This window comes from Drosophila suzukii, chromosome 2L (genome assembly GCF_043229965.1).
Source record: "Drosophila suzukii chromosome 2L, CBGP_Dsuzu_IsoJpt1.0, whole genome shotgun sequence".
Taxonomy (NCBI): Eukaryota; Metazoa; Arthropoda; class Insecta; order Diptera; family Drosophilidae; genus Drosophila; species Drosophila suzukii.
Window position 1 is genome coordinate 1083477 of NC_092080.1, and position 16384 is coordinate 1099860.

General features: G+C 41.7%; 1 protein-coding gene across 1 annotated transcript in view; it reads left to right on the top strand.

The window, feature by feature from the left end:
* The first annotated feature begins 5327 nt into the window (after positions 1 to 5327).
* Positions 5328 to 16384, top strand: part of Tmtc2 (Transmembrane O-mannosyltransferase targeting cadherins 2) — a 44458-nt gene continuing 33401 nt past the window's right edge. Inside the window, exons 1-2 of the mRNA XM_017089873.4 lie at positions 5328 to 5760; positions 13610 to 13947. Of these exons, the coding sequence (XP_016945362.2) occupies positions 13868 to 13947 (80 nt within the window). The 5' untranslated portion in view covers positions 5328 to 5760; positions 13610 to 13867. The remainder of the gene's footprint in view (positions 5761 to 13609; positions 13948 to 16384) is intronic.

Genomic DNA, 16384 nt, shown 5'->3' on the forward strand with positions numbered 1-16384 from the left:
AGCAGCAAGGACCAAGGAGCACGAGCTCCTGCTGGGGGAGATTGCCGTGTTCGTGCTGGTTCGCCTTTGGCCCTTGTTGGTTTGTGTAAAATGAGCAGCAATGACAACGGCAGCCAGCACCAAAAAACAACAACAAGATGATTCCAACTGACAATATGGAGTGCTGTGCACAGAACAAAAAACTAAGTGAAATAAAAAAATGTTGATATTGTTTTCGACTTGTTTTATGAATTTTTGAGCTAACCAACTTAGGCGGTATCATCTAAAACAAATGATGGAAAATATTTTATGGCTTTTCTTTGCTTTAAAATTAAAAAAATAAATTTTTGGTGACCCCGACTTTTCCTTATATGTTGAGCTCCAAGCTCTTGGCTTCGTTTTCAAATGTAATATATCTCTCAATCGTAATGGCGTAATCGTTTACGTTTTTGTCTGCCCTAAAAAGTTACTAATTTTGAATTGTATGAAAAATAAACCATTTTATAGCCAGTTTTTAAAAGACTTTTTGATGACAACACATCAATTCCAGTTCTGAAATTTTATTTCAGCAAGCATGTGTCTTAATTATCTATTTTTCTAGGTACATTATATGGAGCAATATTTAGTTTTCCTCAGCTTAGTTTGATCGTTCTCCATTTTCCAGCCCATTTCGCCAAGTGTATTTGTATCTGGAGTGTCGCCTGCCGGCAGATCGCATTGCATTCCATTCCTTTCCGTGGCGAGTGTCATTTGCTAGCCGTTTGTTTGTCTGCTCCGCAGTTCTGTGTGTTCAATTTTTAATTATTTTGTAGTGAAGTGGCTGCAGCTTCGCCTGCCAAGTTACGTGAGCCGTTCGAGTAGTTGTCAACTGGGAAAAGGGAAGTCGGATGCGGAGGATGAAGTTACCACCGCGGCAGAAGTCTCCACAAATCCGCTGAATTTCGCGGGCTCTGTGGAGAATCCAACACACTTGTTGAGGCCACAATCATTTGTCGGCATGCGCAGTGGCGTCCAGAGGGCCCAAATCCACCACCGATGGCCAATGGCTGAGTCGGCGGCTACAAAGCGACATGTTCCACAGCCTTCGAAAGGGGGTGGGATGTGCTCCAAGGACGAAGGACCACGGACTGCGGACGAGTCTTATACGGAAGGCGCGGATGCCATTTGTTAATGCCACGCACGTAAGCAATTTCCGCACGAAAGCGCATTCCTTGAGCCTTTAATGTACTTTTTGATGTTAACAAATTTTTCGAACATTTGTTGTTGACTGAGGAAAGAAAGGGGACACAGCTCATGAACTGAATCTTAAGTTGGTTACCCAGTTGATCTGCGGTTTTTGGGGCTCACGATGGGGTGTGAGTGATTTGAGTCGCATAAACAAATTAATAAGTGGCTGATCCCAAGCCCAATCCAAATCCAATCAGGTGGCAAATTTAAAGTGTAAAACTGGCGCCCAACCAAGTGCAATCAACACCTCGCCACACAGTTATAAATTGAGCAATTTTCCACTTGGGAAAATTTATGAGCTGCAGCCGTGGTGTAAATTGCGGCCCAGGACGAAGTCGGATTCGGATAAGCTGCCAAGTCCGTGGGGCAATCGTTCGACTTCGACCCTTTTGGCTCCCTGACAGGCCGTCCTGGCCATCCAGACACACGTGTGGACTTCATGGGCTTCACTGCACTTCGGCACTCACTTTGCGGCCGCAATTTCTTGAGCAAATTGAAATTCTTGTGCTCGTTTCCGTTTTCCCCGGCAAAATGGAGGTGAGGTACGGGGACGTAACCTCTATTAGCCGGTATAAATCTTGGCCGACTATCTGGGCAATCCCCGTATGCTCATGCACTCGGTGTCTAACTTGTATGGGAAATTGCAGGCAACATTTTTAATTAACAGCTGGGAGAAGGCAACGATATATAGTGGCAATTGCGATTTACGCGATTTGGCAGGAGACTCGGCAATTTTTTTAAGCACCATGTGTGGTTAAATCTGTAGAAATTGTAGCTTATTGCAAAGCAGCATTGTATCTTGCAGATACTTTCCCGGGCCCTTAGCCGAAAAATATATTTAAAAGCCTTTGAATTGAATAACTCAATAACAGGAAAACATATGTGGGTAGCCACAATAAAATCACCAGGGTTTCGAAATTACTAAAAGGTATCCAAAAGTATGCAATAAATTTTAAATCCAGAAGTATAATAAACTCAACTTAAAAGGAACTTTTTTCCCATAATAAATATATTTTGGTCCTTAGATGTGTGTTTTTTAAACCAATAATGCAACTAAAAACTTTATTAATATTTTTAACAAAAACTAAGGCTGTAAAGGAAACCCCATAAACCTAGTTAGCCCAGGCAGAGTTCTGGTAAAAGGGGCTAGCTTATGGGTCAAAGTGTACCACCCACAGCCCCTCATCCTTGCTGGACTCGGTACACAGTGAGTGTCCAGTTATTTGCATGTCCTGGGAACAGGTCCTGTCTGCAGTTTCCCGTAGCTTTGTTTGTTTATTTGCCTGCCACAATGCACTTGACTGCAGGCTGGCATCTTGGCATCCGGAATGTCCTGTTTTGCCTGTTTGTTTTTGCGCCAAGTGGCCAGCAGTTGTGTTGGCATTTGGTGGACAAATAAAGCATGGTTATGCAAATGATGGCATCTCTGCCGCCCACCGACCCATTCTCATAAATTCAGGCATTTTCGCCGCAGAATTCAATTTTCCGCACAATTGAAGGTCTCGCATTACTCAGGGCGAAGTTCGCGCACGATCGCTGGTTGCACACATTTAAAAGGAAAAACAATTGCAATTTTTCCTTCGGAGGGGCAAAGACAACAGCGAAAAACAAATAAACGCAGACAAAAGTGGAGTAGAGAGTAGGGGCCAGGAGCAGAGGGCAAAGAGCAAACAGCAGCGAACCGCAAGACGGAAACGGAAACGCGTCACACAGTGTCGAAATCGCACTCGTCCTTGCAGGACCTCCCCCCCACCCCTCTGGCAACCCTCGCCCTTATTCGCTATTAGATATTTATTTCTGCGGATGTTTGCTGTGTCGCTGTCTGTGTGGAAGCGCGCACATATTTGCACATGTTTCGCATTTGTATTCCATGCGTTATTGAGCTGAAAATTGATGCACATTACTTACTCTATTGAATTACACATTAGCCCCGGCTCAACTGGCGGAGGCAGCTGGAAGTGCACTGGAAAAAAAAACGTACTCAGAAGTCACTAGGGGCTTGAGAACTTTTTAACAGGATAACTGCGGCAAGATAACATCAAACACCGAACTTCTGAACTAATTAGGGAACTGACTTCCCTGAAAGAATGTTTACAATTATCAGCCCAACATTTATTTTAAAATATTGATAAAGGTGTCTAACAGTATGCAGTAAAAAAAGGTCTACTGGAACAAGGAAAATAAACTGTTTCATACTTTTCGACACCTTTATAAGTGGTTTCGCCTGGAATTTGGCATTTCTAAAAAATAAACCCCATTGTAAGTCCTCTATTTTCTTTCCGTGTAGACTAGTAGCTGGATGTGAAGCTCCTGACGCTGTGGCTGCTTTTCCGCCGCTCGTTGGCCAATAAATAATTTGAAAATAACAAAATAACAAAGTGAAACAAAGGACACGCCGCCAAAGTGCGCTACAGCAAAATCAACGTCGCCCCGGGCGATGCAACCATCGATAGACATGCCCGCCCAGCCCCCTTTTCCCACGCCCCCTTCGCATCTTGCATTGAATTATACATGTGTGTAAGTATGTGACCACCGCCTCCCCGCCCCCTTTTCCGCCCCCTGCATAGGGACCATAAATTGTACAACTAAATACAATTTATTTCTCGTCGTCGCTGGTGACCCGTGTATTTTATATGTGCCCAACGCCCCCTGGAAACCCTCTTCACTCCGTCTTCACCTCCACCCATGACCCCCTAGTGTTATTTATGCGCTCCTCTCAGCATTTTTCCACCGCCCTGCAGTTGTTTTTCCTTCGTCCTGAGTACTATGTCTTCGATACAATATTTATGCGGTTTAAAATAGTTTTCGAAATGCTCTGCGATATTTGATTGTGTTTTTAAATCACCTTTGCAGTCGCACGGGAAATGGCCAAAGCTGCAATAAAATCATTTCCGATTGTAAGAGGCTAGGACTTCCGTGTCCTTAGATGTACTTGTGAAAGTGTGCCATGAGTACCCTGAATAAAATCTATTAATATTATAGAACAATCTTAGCAATTTTCAGACTTATTTGAAGAACTTCATAAAGAGTCTAATTTAAAACTTTTAATATTGAGTAATGGTGTCCTTGGCATGCATTTTTAAAAATTTAAATAGCATTTATTTTAAACATAAAAATTTTGAATTTAAGTCCCAAGCGAAATAATTTTAATATGTTTCAATCTTCAAAGTCAATATTACTTTTCAACATCAATGTAAACCATATTCCCACGTTCTGTAAACCCTAACAGAAGTGTTATGCAGCATGTTACCCTTAAGAATTTTAACCGTTTCGGCGTCCAAAGTGTTCTACTGTTATTTTTGCCCCCTCGATGTAAATAGTACAGTTTTTAACATCCTGTTGACGTAGGTCTGTAACATACTGTATTTTTGAGGGTGGTATTGCGGGGTGGACAATTCAAAGAGGGTGGAAAACTGTAGGCTAAAATTAACAGTACACATTTAAAAGGCGATCGGATAAATGTTTATGGCAATGTTAGCCTGACTGTATAGCAAAGTCACCCCTACTTTATTTAACAGATGTTGTGGTTAAGAAATCTGGATAAATTCTTTTCTTATGTGGAAAATAAATATTGCAATATATAAAGTAAGGAGTTCTTGTTAAACATATACTTTTCTATAATATTTATTTTCTTGAACTAACATTTTGTAGGCAATCTACAACTAAATTTAAGTATAATTAGTTCCCCGAAAAGTAAGTCTAAAGTATGTTTTTGACGTAAAACGACGACTTTCTGCATATATTTAAAGAAGATTCATTGCCTTTTGTTTTCTTAAGAAACCCCTTTTAATTGCGGGACCTATGCAAACTTAAAAACAAAATGTGAGCCAATTGATGGCTTTCATTTTGCCCAATTTTCGCCGAGTAATTAAACCCTGGCTGGCTAACAGAAAACTGTTGCATTCGTGGCCCTCCGCTCACGAAAAGTAACCATTAACTGTGACTGGCAAACAACTCAATCGCGGGCAGCCCGAAGAGCTCATGAAATCCTGCTGCTGCTGAGGTCCTTTTGGAGTCCTGTGGAAACTCACCACTCGGCGGTCGTCCGATTCCGTCGGGGGACTTCGCGTATATAACAACGAGTGCGCCAACTGGCTGATTTCAGTCTTCGTTTTGCCTCCGAGTCGTGCGGTCAGCAGTTAAAACCGGAAACGGAAACTAAAACTGGCCAAAATAGAGTGGCAAGTGCTGCCTCGGCCGCGATGTGGCTGCAATCATTATCATTTCGCTACCGATTCAGATACCGATTCGATTAGAATACCAAAATATATCCAGTAAATACAGATAGCAAAAGGATAGGGCTAAGAAAATTCCAAATCCCGGCTGGAAAGTCAGTTTTTAAAGTAGGGCTCTTAAAGCTGCGGAATTTTCGTGCGCTCGTTTCCGTTTTTGTTTTCGTGTCGGCGCCGTGTGTGTGTGTGTATGTGCCAGTGTGTGGGTGAGTGTGCCGCTGTGTGCGTGTGGCATTGTCGCTGCTCTCCGGGCGAAAATCGGGATACATTTCCGTAGTAGTCGTACTGCTGCAGAAACAGCAACTCAAGTGACACACAGCAGGCAAGTGGAAAACCCGTAGCAAAGCCCGTAGAAAACCCCCAGTGGAAGCCCACAGGAAAACCAAGAAAATGCCAAGACGAGGGGGAAAACGAGGGCGCGGGCGAGCAGACAATTTCTGCGGTCGCAGCTTTTGACTTTCTGCGGCATGGAGTGCATTTCGTGCACTGTCTCCCAGATCCAAGTCAATTTGCGGCTCCCACTTGTTTGCAACTTTCCCCCCGACTTTTCATGTTTTTCCTCGCTTTTCTCGGTTGCTTTCCATCTCTCGAGTTTATAATGTTTTCCGCTGTAAACATTGCTTCTGGTCCTTCGAGCCGCATAGTAAACTAAGTCTAAGCGCAGCTTGGAGAATATGTCTTCAGATACTTGCAATGCTCTTAAAACATTTTAGTTTAGAAGTTCAACCAAGACCAACTCATCAAAAAACTGATTTAAGCTGAAACTGCCATCCAACTAAATATCATTTCAATTTAAAATTTCTCTCTTGATGGAGCTTTCAAAGCAAATTCATTTAACTCGTCGGCCATCTCTTAATAGTCATTATAAAATTTGTGTGTTAAATCCTCGCCCACAGCAATCATGCATTTATTCATTTATTTATACATTTTTCGCAGAGAGCCCAGCTTTATTTTTAACCTATTCATTTTTCATGCCTGCAAACCAGCGCAAATATTTCCATCACGCTTCAAGTGCGTGCCAGTTTATGGTATTTCCCATGCAAATGCCTCAACAATTGAAATTAGATTTGCTGCCTGCCTGCTGGTGAATCCCAATCCCCGAAACCGGGTTAAGGTTAACAAAAACCGCGGATTGGGCTGGATTTTGTTATTGTTTTGCCAGGCGTCCTAGCCAAAATCCCTGCCTCTGCCACTTCCGCTTCCGCTTTGCCTGCTTATGCCAGCTGAGCGGATCTGAAGTCGAGGCGAACTGGCTGCCATATGCGCCAGCCGCAAAACTTTTGAATTTTTAAGTGGCAATTCGTGTAGCCGCGCTTCCTGCCCTCGAAGTCAGCCAGAAAGGCACAGCCCGGCTGAATGTAGACATAACTTTTTACTAAAGTCCTGCCATTTGGCCCCAGTCGGTGGTATTTATTTAATTTTTAATTCGGCAGGCGAAGAGCAAGGGAAAAACCCAAATCAGCTATTTTTATCAGATTAAAATGGGTAAAGATAAGGGGGCTCAGATGACTTCGCCATAAAAAGATTTAATACATTTGGTTTTTTTTAAATTAAGTATAAACCAAGTTGGGAGTGCTGATTTAACTTATATTAACATGAGTAAACTTAAAAGAAATTTTAAAAGTGTCTTAAATTATGCAGAGAAATTCAGGGCACATTGAATAAAATTCATCGGAATTTTGTATTAATAATATATTGTGGCATACTTTTGAACACCTTTATGTGATTTTATAATTTTGGTGATTTCCATAACAGAATTAATAAAGTAATACGAGCTTGACTTTTTTATTTTCAACTCATAAATCTGGTTTCTAACTTTTATTTTCAACCCACGCACTTGTGGTAAAATTTCAGTACACTCTGTTTTTTTGAAAAGCTCTCTTTTAAAATAGTCCTGTAACCCCAGAAAGTTCCCAAACTGTCAGTCATCCACTGATTTGAGAGATTATGTGAGTGCGGACACTGGCGACATGCAAATTAGTTTTCTGGTAATGAATAAAGTGAAGTGAATAAGTGCGGCAGCAGTAGAATTATTGTGTGGAATGTGGGATTCAATTAGCTGGACTCCCCTTACTCTCTGAAAAGTGAAAAGTTTGTGCTTAGGAATTCCACACAGAACTTTTTTGTCGAGGAAATCCCATAAATACATTATTTTTGTGTAATTCGCTTTGGAAATAATTAAACAAGTTGCAAATGCCGCCTGCCAAGTGAGAGATTTGGTGAAAGATTTAAATAAATTTGCGAGAAGTCTCTGTGCATAAGTGAAAGAAAATCTGTGGCATTTTGGAGCCATTAGCTCATCAATTAGTGTCTGGAATTAGGAATTTAGAGACTTAGATTAGAGATTTGGTAAATTAAAAATAAGAGGCGAATTAGTACAAAATTTTATATCCTTTAAAATGTAAATGCCTCATCCAACTTCCTTAAAATTCCCAGCTTAAAGTAAAATATCAAACTTGAATTTATCCTCCAAATTAACATTTTGAAACCATGTTTATTTATACTCAGTTACTGCTCCAAAAGTACATAAATAACCATCCCAAAAAATAAGGCCATTTTGATTATTTCCAAACCTTAATCCACTAGTAAGCTGCTTGCTTTTGGGCCAAAAATAATCCGAATTTCAAGCTCAGTGCTTTGCGTTGTACAAAATTGAAAATGCTTTCATTGTGTTTACTCGAGTTTCAAGTTTCCCTCCCCTTGAAAATCAGCTCAAGCAGCTAATGTGGCTCAATTAGTAGAATAATTTCGAATTTAAGTGCAACATTTGCTGGGGCTTTCCCATCGATTGCGACTCCGGTTTCAATTTGCGCAGCAAAATACGAAAATACGGCTGAGATTGGTAAATACGGAGGCGGCAAGTTCAATGGAACTTTCGATTTTGGACCAGTTTATGGTGTTAGGGGGCTGTAGTTGTGGGTGGTGGCAAGTTCGGTGAGCATCGTCAGCTCATTCCGAGTTGCTTGGCTGGTAGTAAAAGTGCAACTTTGTCTGCAGCTGCAGTAAATATGCAAACTCCAGCTTGGGGTCCTCTATTTCCCCCTGTTCCCCCCTCTAACCTTGGCAGTTTCAAAAGTACAACTGTGTATATGTGGTTGCAATCTCACCCTCATCCTTCGTTGGTCCTTTTTAGTTGGGCACTGAGGAAAACCTAAGGTCTATAAACAAACTTCTGGCTCTATAACGAATTCATTTCATTCTAATAAACAAAGAGTCATTTAATCTTTTCAATTTTATCGAGCATTACTATGAAGGTGTTTAAAAGTATGCTACAATTTTCATTATTGGTAAAACCCCTGTATTTCGTCATTTTTTATTGCCTACTTTTAGGCACATTTTTAGTTCAATTCATGGATTGCTATAAAATAGTTACACTTTCTATAAAAAGCATTCTTGAATATTCTTGATGGTTTCTCATAAATTTTTGAAAAATGAATAAAGAATGTTACCAAATCTACCTTAAGTGCGATTTTTGAATTCAACTTTTGCGGTATTATTGACTCCTTCTTAACTTAAGAGGAACACAATGTATCTCCTTTCCTTATTTTAAGTATTAATTGTTTTACATTAAGAAGATTTAACTTGCTTGATCCTTAAAATACGACTTGCTGACCACTCTTCTTAGCTGAGGCTTGTTTCTTCCTGTGTAACCCTTTTGTCTGTTGGTCGGTGTGGGTGGAGGCCACAGCAGCTGTTGTTCTTGCCCAACTTGCAGTTCACACACGCCCAGCAGCCCCTCGCCCACTTTAACCCTTCCCTGACCACCAGGCACCCGCATCGCCCGACTTTCAAGTGTGCTCCGGATCTGCGCGTTATGCAAAACTAACTTTTTCCATTATTTTCTGTGTGCTGCCGCCGCTGCTGCTTTTGCTTTTGCTTCTGGTGCTGCTTGTGGTTTTTATTTATGGTCTATTTTTGTTTTCATTTTTTTGTATTTTTTGGTTAGTTACCCCAACCCAAAGCCGAGCCCCGCCATGTAAATAAAAGCCAACTGCAAAGTTTTGACAACGCTTCTCTTTTCGGTTGTGCAGCAGCAGGAAAAGCAGCAGCAGCCGATGCCGCCTCCGAAAATTGGGTCGGCAAAAGGGAAATTTATGTCGCAGCCGCGTGCAAAGTGACAGCGAACAAATTGCCGCGACACAGAGAAAGGCACACACAGATACTCGAATACACAGACAACAAGCCGTGTAAAATGCCGGCGAAAGTTTCCAAGCCGAGCGCTAATCAAGCCGGAAAATTGGGTAGCTCAGGAAAATCGCTGCTCCAGTTCGAGTGCAGCTAATTTTTCGGATTTCCTGGCTTTTCCCGGGTTGCACTCTCACGAAAATCTCCGTCTGAATGCGGTCGAAAATTCCTAAAAAGTTTTCCGAGGCAACTTTGAATTATTGATAAAATACTTAGACAGAGCGAGAGAGCTACAGAGTTTCCCAATTTTCCCTGCAGACACTTTTAGTATACATTGGGCAAACAAATTTCCAACTCGCATGCACACACAACTTATTTGATGCACTTCAATTCGTTGCTAGAGACAAATCCCAGATACGGCTTGGGGAAAGTATGGGGAGCACAGACGACATTGATAAATGTTATTTTGGCAAACTCTTTTTTGTTGGCGAACGAACAAACAAAAATGGGGAAATTCCAACCCACAACACAGAAATGCAATCGAACGAGAAAGGCAAACACAGAACTAGATCCAAATCAAAATACTTTTATTCGACACAAATGGGCACTCCTTTAAGGTCATAAAAGCCGGGAAAGCTCTTAACTTTCTGGACTCCCCGAAATTGCATTCTCTTATGGTTGAAAAAAGAGCTGACCAGCCATGAGAGTTAAATAAATAACCTGTGATATAATCAATATTAGATTTTCTTAGATTAAATGACGCACTTTTGATGTGAACAATGTAATTTATATTTACTTTGAAGAACTAATGTCACATCAGCCATGTTTCTATCAAAACTATATGCAATTCTCCTTGGGAAGTTCGAAATGGGAATTTCAAATTGAGAATCCATCTGGCACATTGACGCAGCGAAAGTTGAACTTTCTAATTAAATTGGGTGCTGCCCCACCATGAGTTATTAAAAATATATTAAAACTGCTTCGGCAGAAAGTGTTAAGCGCAGGCGGTTACCAGCATTTGTTGCTGTTTGTCGCAAAGTTTGCCCAGCCGCCGCAAAATTAAAGTCCTTGGTGCCGAGGAAGAGGAGGAGGAGGTCCTTTCGCTGCTTTGTTTGCTCCTGGAAACTTTGCCGACTACTCCTGGCCATTGTGGCAGTCTCCTTGGCCAGCAGCTGCAGTCTGCCGTTTGCACTCTGTGATTGTCTGTGTGCTGCTCCTGCTGCCCCTTAATTTGCCGGGCCAACTTTGTCTAATCAGAGTGCAGCTGCTGGCAGCCTCTCCCCAGATTGCGCATACGCGTCGTAAGCCCGCCCTCGATTCCCGAGACGCTTCATGGAAGTACGTTACATAAGACTGAGTTGAAGACCAGGCATTCCACTCGACAGGCCTAAAATTGCATCTCACCCTGGGCGCTGAGGTGACACTAAGAAACAAGTGGATAGAAGCAACCCTATATCGATGTACATTTACTTTAAATCACAAAAACAATAGGATTAATTATTTAGTCTGCCCATTCAATTTACTTCCGAATTTCGGTTTTTGATTATAGATTTGTATGTCAATTCGTTTTCACTGCACTGTGATTCTCCAGAAAAATACACCTTCTTTTCTAGTTTTAGAAACATATTTATTTTTCTCCTAAAGGTCAGCTTTGTTTAGTTTTATTATATTTAACATATGTTAACTGCTTTTCTATAAAAATAACAATAGCGATTGACCTTTTTAAAACAAAGGAAATTATAAATGCTGAAGGCCAGAAATTGTTCAGCACTAAAATACCTCATAAAATATATTCCACTTTTGTTGTTTCATTTTTATAATAATGAGAAGAACCATTTAATATAAAATTCCTACTTAGTCAAGGATTTCAATACGTTCATTTAATTGTTTGCATTTTCATTACTAATTTCGAAGCATGGACTTGGCCCAGTCTAACCCTATTTCACCACATGCGTTGCCACACTTAAGTGGATCTAATGACTTCGATGGGGCAGATAGTGAGTGGAGTGGTGGCACCGCCCCCGCAAATAGATTGGCCCTACGGATTGTGTGCCACGCGGCGTATGTGTGATATGTGTAATTTGGAGCCGTACTTACGGCCACAGAGACTCGTAGAGCAATTATAGGGAAATGAGCTAATAATATTCAATTTCAATGGGGCTGCCTGCTCAGCGTTTTGTCGAAATGTCAACCGGCAACCAAACAACAACAGATGTCAAACTGTCACGGGGCCAGACGACGAATAAAAAAGAAGATAGGTATGGGTATAGGTTCTCAAACTGCCAGGCACTTCAGTTTGGGGCCAGTTGCACTGTGGGAAAAGGTGCAGCTGGTGAAAAATTACAAGAGGAAACGAATCGAAACCAAAAACGGTAATAGAATAGCAGCCCAGGTGGGCCAGAGCCAGGGAAATCACTCAATTGGACGGCTAACTGACAGCCACACATTATCAAATATTAATGGAGCGACAGGGAGGTGGGTCAACGGCTCATTGGAACCGTTTGTCCTCGAGAGGGGGGCGGCGAACTTTGACACCAACGCCCCTTTGAAAGTCATGGAGAAGGCAGATGGGCGAGTGGGTGTATGGGTGGATGGGCGACCTCCCCCTCGAATTTACAGCCGAACATCTGGGCTTTGGGTACACATGACTAGCTATAAAACGGGAGGGTACGCCGCGTCACACAAAACTGAAGGGCTCATTTATAATTCAGTAAAGTAAAACATTGAAGTAATGAAATTACACCAGAAGAATTTGTCGGCGTCGGCCAGACACACTCATACATATGTACTTGCCGGGGGAAACGGAAATATGAGCGGGGGAATAAATAAAAATTTAATGAAAGCACGTATACGCAGCATGCGCCCGGCTTTTGCATGCGTGAGGCATTTTTACCGAACATTTTGACAAAACATTTTCCGTGCGCTAGTCGGCGGCTCGGGAAAACGCAAATAATTGAATTTCTGTCAACGAAATTAAATTACGCCCGACCTAAGCGCCCTGCCACTTTAAAGCCCCTTAAAGTTGCAGCCATAATGCATTTTAAATTGCGCATAATTAAAATAAATGCAACAAATGATTTAAATTTATTATAATGCCAGCAAAAACACAGCGGAGAGGTGTATTTCCTCTGCATATACCTCCGTCTGTGTGTGCCAGGATGAATGGCAGATATATACAATAAAAGTTAATGACAATGCATAAAAGTTCATTACTGCCAGACACACAAACAACTGGCAATTCAAGGGACCTGGAATGGGAAAAGATATGCCGCAATTGTGCATTTGTGAGGGGAAGGAGTTGCGGAAGATGGGACAATGGGGAATCCCATTTCAGACACGTTCTGATATCACATGTGTATATCACACAGGGCCAGGCCATTACAAAAACCACCTTATCTATTTACCCGAACCACAGAGAAAACAGGGAAAATAATAACAAAACGACAGCAATCAAAGGACACGGCAGTTACACAACAACTGACCACTAATTAACCTAATTTCTAGCCGGCAATCACACTGAAAAAGCGAGCGTAGGTGGTTCGAATCCAGATCCGAAACCAATCCAATCCAATACCCTATATGGCCGACAGATGGGGCGATAAACCACGGGCCAAACAAATGGAAACCAACCAGGCCATTTATTTTTATGTTGATTATTTTGTTTTTCCCGCCCCCGCTTTTTTCGGTAATTATTTATGCCGACGCGACCCGGCTCAGGAAATTATTTCAATATTAATTCAAACAAAACTTTCAATAATCCGTAATTATCGACGAATGTAGATCAAATAATCACGTTTTAGGCGCCGCGCTGCAGAAACAACAGAAATTAATTAGGGGAAAATAAAATGGGAATTATTTGCCATGACACTGGGACCTCCACATCCTGTCCATGCGTTTGTAATTGGCCCAAAATCGCTGGCTGTCATCGCTCTAAATTTGTGTACACAGTTTTTCCGACATCCCCCCATTTATTATATCCATATTTATGCACCACAACTAAAGATATCCCATGACTAACTTGGTTATTGATTTTTTTGCACTTGCAGCCGGCACTTTTGCTCGAGAAGAAGGCAAATAGAACCGAAATAGATTGGCCAGAGCAAACAGAAGCCACAGAACAATGCACACACATGTCCGAAATAAAATCACATAAAATGCGACGAAATCTGCAGAATGCATTAAACAACAGCCTGGCAAGCATACAGTACTCGGGCTAAGTGAGCTCACTCAAGACCGGCAATTCATAAGGAAGCCATAACCCCGATAAGTCCTGGTCTTGGTCCTTCGCACCGGATCCTGGAGAGATGCCGTCACTGGAACCCTGGCTGGGGGGCGATTCCTGTTCCTGGCTGGGGATGCTGCGGCTCCGGCTGCATAAATCAAAGTGAGTTGGCTGCACTGCCCCTATCTTGTTATTTGTTTATGTACGGTCTCTGCGAGAAATCAAATTAATTCCGAACTTGTTATAAACTTCTCTTGTTAAATTTAGCGCAAGTTTTTCAATAAATTGGCAGACTCACACAACAAAAGAATGCCGAGCATAATAAAAGTCTCAGTGGGCAAAGTTATTTCTGCTGCCCGGCTATTTATAATATTTTGCAATAGCAGAACCCCCTACCTTCAACCTGACGAGGGTTTCCATTTCGAAAATGGCCTTAAAAACGAGTGCCCAGAAAGGTGTGGGAGTCAGTATTTTCGGCTAAGTTGGCATTACTAGTTAAGACATTACCCATGGTAATTAACATAAATAGCCCAGATGCAACCCTTCAGTAGCAAGAATCCGATCCTCGCTAGAATACCAAAAATACCATTTTTATGGATTTTGGGGATTTTGTGCATCCTACATCCACTCTAGACGCCATGATTTCCTCCTCTTTATCGAAAGCTTCTCCCGAGATTGGTTCGTTCCCTGCAAAAAGTGCTATAATTTTCAAACCCGTTCGCATCCACACATCCGCGTGTGAAATTCTAGGAATTTTGGTTGAGCAGTACGACCTGTTATCACTCCCAATATTGGTGGTAAGATTATTCGACGATATATTGGAAAAATCTAATTGTAATTCCCGGAAAACAGCAGTGACCAGACCCACGTGCAAATTCTCGGAATTGACAGAAGTTTTACAGTCCTCCCTCTGCGCACAGCAAGGAGCAGGTGCCGCGTGCAGCGATTCATCAGCGGAACCATACATTTCTTCAGCGCCAGGCCATAATCGCCATTTGGGATTCTTATACCGCACACCGCGTGAAAGGAATCTGTCTTCTTTGCCACACCTGGATTAATTTCATCATCGGCAAACCATAAGCGGCTTTAAGGATCGCCGCAGTGAACCCCCGTGAGGTTTTGACCTTGCCAAGTCCGCACGACGATCTACAAGTCAGATCAAGTTGCAGTTCGGGCGAAAAACGCACCGGCGCCGATTCGGCGTAATTCGGGCAAGACAGCGGAGGCGGACGCCGCATCCCAATTGGAATTTCAGTTCCAATTCTGCTTCCAGTTAATTTTGGCCGGGACTGCCAACTCGTTTTTGTATCGCTAAAGCGATTGTAGTTTAATTTTCTTATTCTAAATATTTGTACGACAAGTTTCTAATTTAATTTACGATTCCTATTTAGCTTTTATACTTGCGTGTGTGCTTACGACATAGTATGACATATATACACTTAAATTAAATTATCCTACAGCGCACATCGATCGTCATCAGGCCTGCTGACTTCGTTGGAGAGTTCGTAAGTACGGCATAGCCGTAAATCATTTACATTCCTACATATATATTCATTCTTGTCTGAGCCCGCGCACTTTTGGTACCAATATATACATGTAATTTTTCCACATTCGCGTATTGATATAAATATTAAATAAGAATCGTTTGCACTTATATAATTTAACGTAATCCGCCTAAGTGATTTCCTGTAATTTTTGAATAAGCTTGCCGCGTATCGATAAAATATGTAATCAGTTTTGTAATAATTTAACGTAAACAAAATATCCATTTCTTTTCCTATTTGATAATCTTGTACTGACACTCGATCATATAGAGAGTCTTTTGGCGTAAAGAACGCTTAGTCTTAAGGCTTTAGTGTTAGGATTTGTAGTATTAAGAACCATGAACCATATTATCGTGTTTGCCGTATTAAATGAAATTTAAGATGATCTAAGTTGTGATCTTTTGAGGGCACCTTAGAGGATGTAGCGCAGCGGTTGTTTTAAGGGTGGAGTCTAATGAGACTTCACAGGTAGGGTGGGTATAGAAGGTGGCCAATAACATCTGGGCCTCCGTCTTCGATAGGTACAGTCTCTCGTCCGAATCTTAGCCGATGGGTTAAAAATCCTTATCGTTACCGTCTCTCTGTCTACTATTGTTAGTTCTGTGACACTCTTGTTTCATCTTAACACAAACCCACACCCATCTCCCTGAGCAGGCCGGTCAAAGCGTAGACAGAGGTGTTAGGGTGGACAACGCTCATAGAGTGTGTTCGTTACAGAATTAAATGGCGCCCAACAATGGAGCAAGCCCGATGCCTGGTCAGGCATCTGTCGTTTGACAGCCGAGCTTCCCGAAAATATTTCAATCCATCCAATGTTGTAAAATTGTAGTTTCAGTTAGTATTTCATTTTTGACTTGGATTTGATGGTACTCTGGATAGATTCGGAGCCATACCAGCAGAAATGTTATACTTTTGTTACATGTTTTTCTATCAGTTCGGTCATACTCGGACATTATAGTTAAAAACATTCCATTTTGATTATTTGATACTTCGGAATTTTAGTTCTGATTTAAGGTCGGTTCTTTACCAAGTTTTCAGTTTTCAAACCACATCTT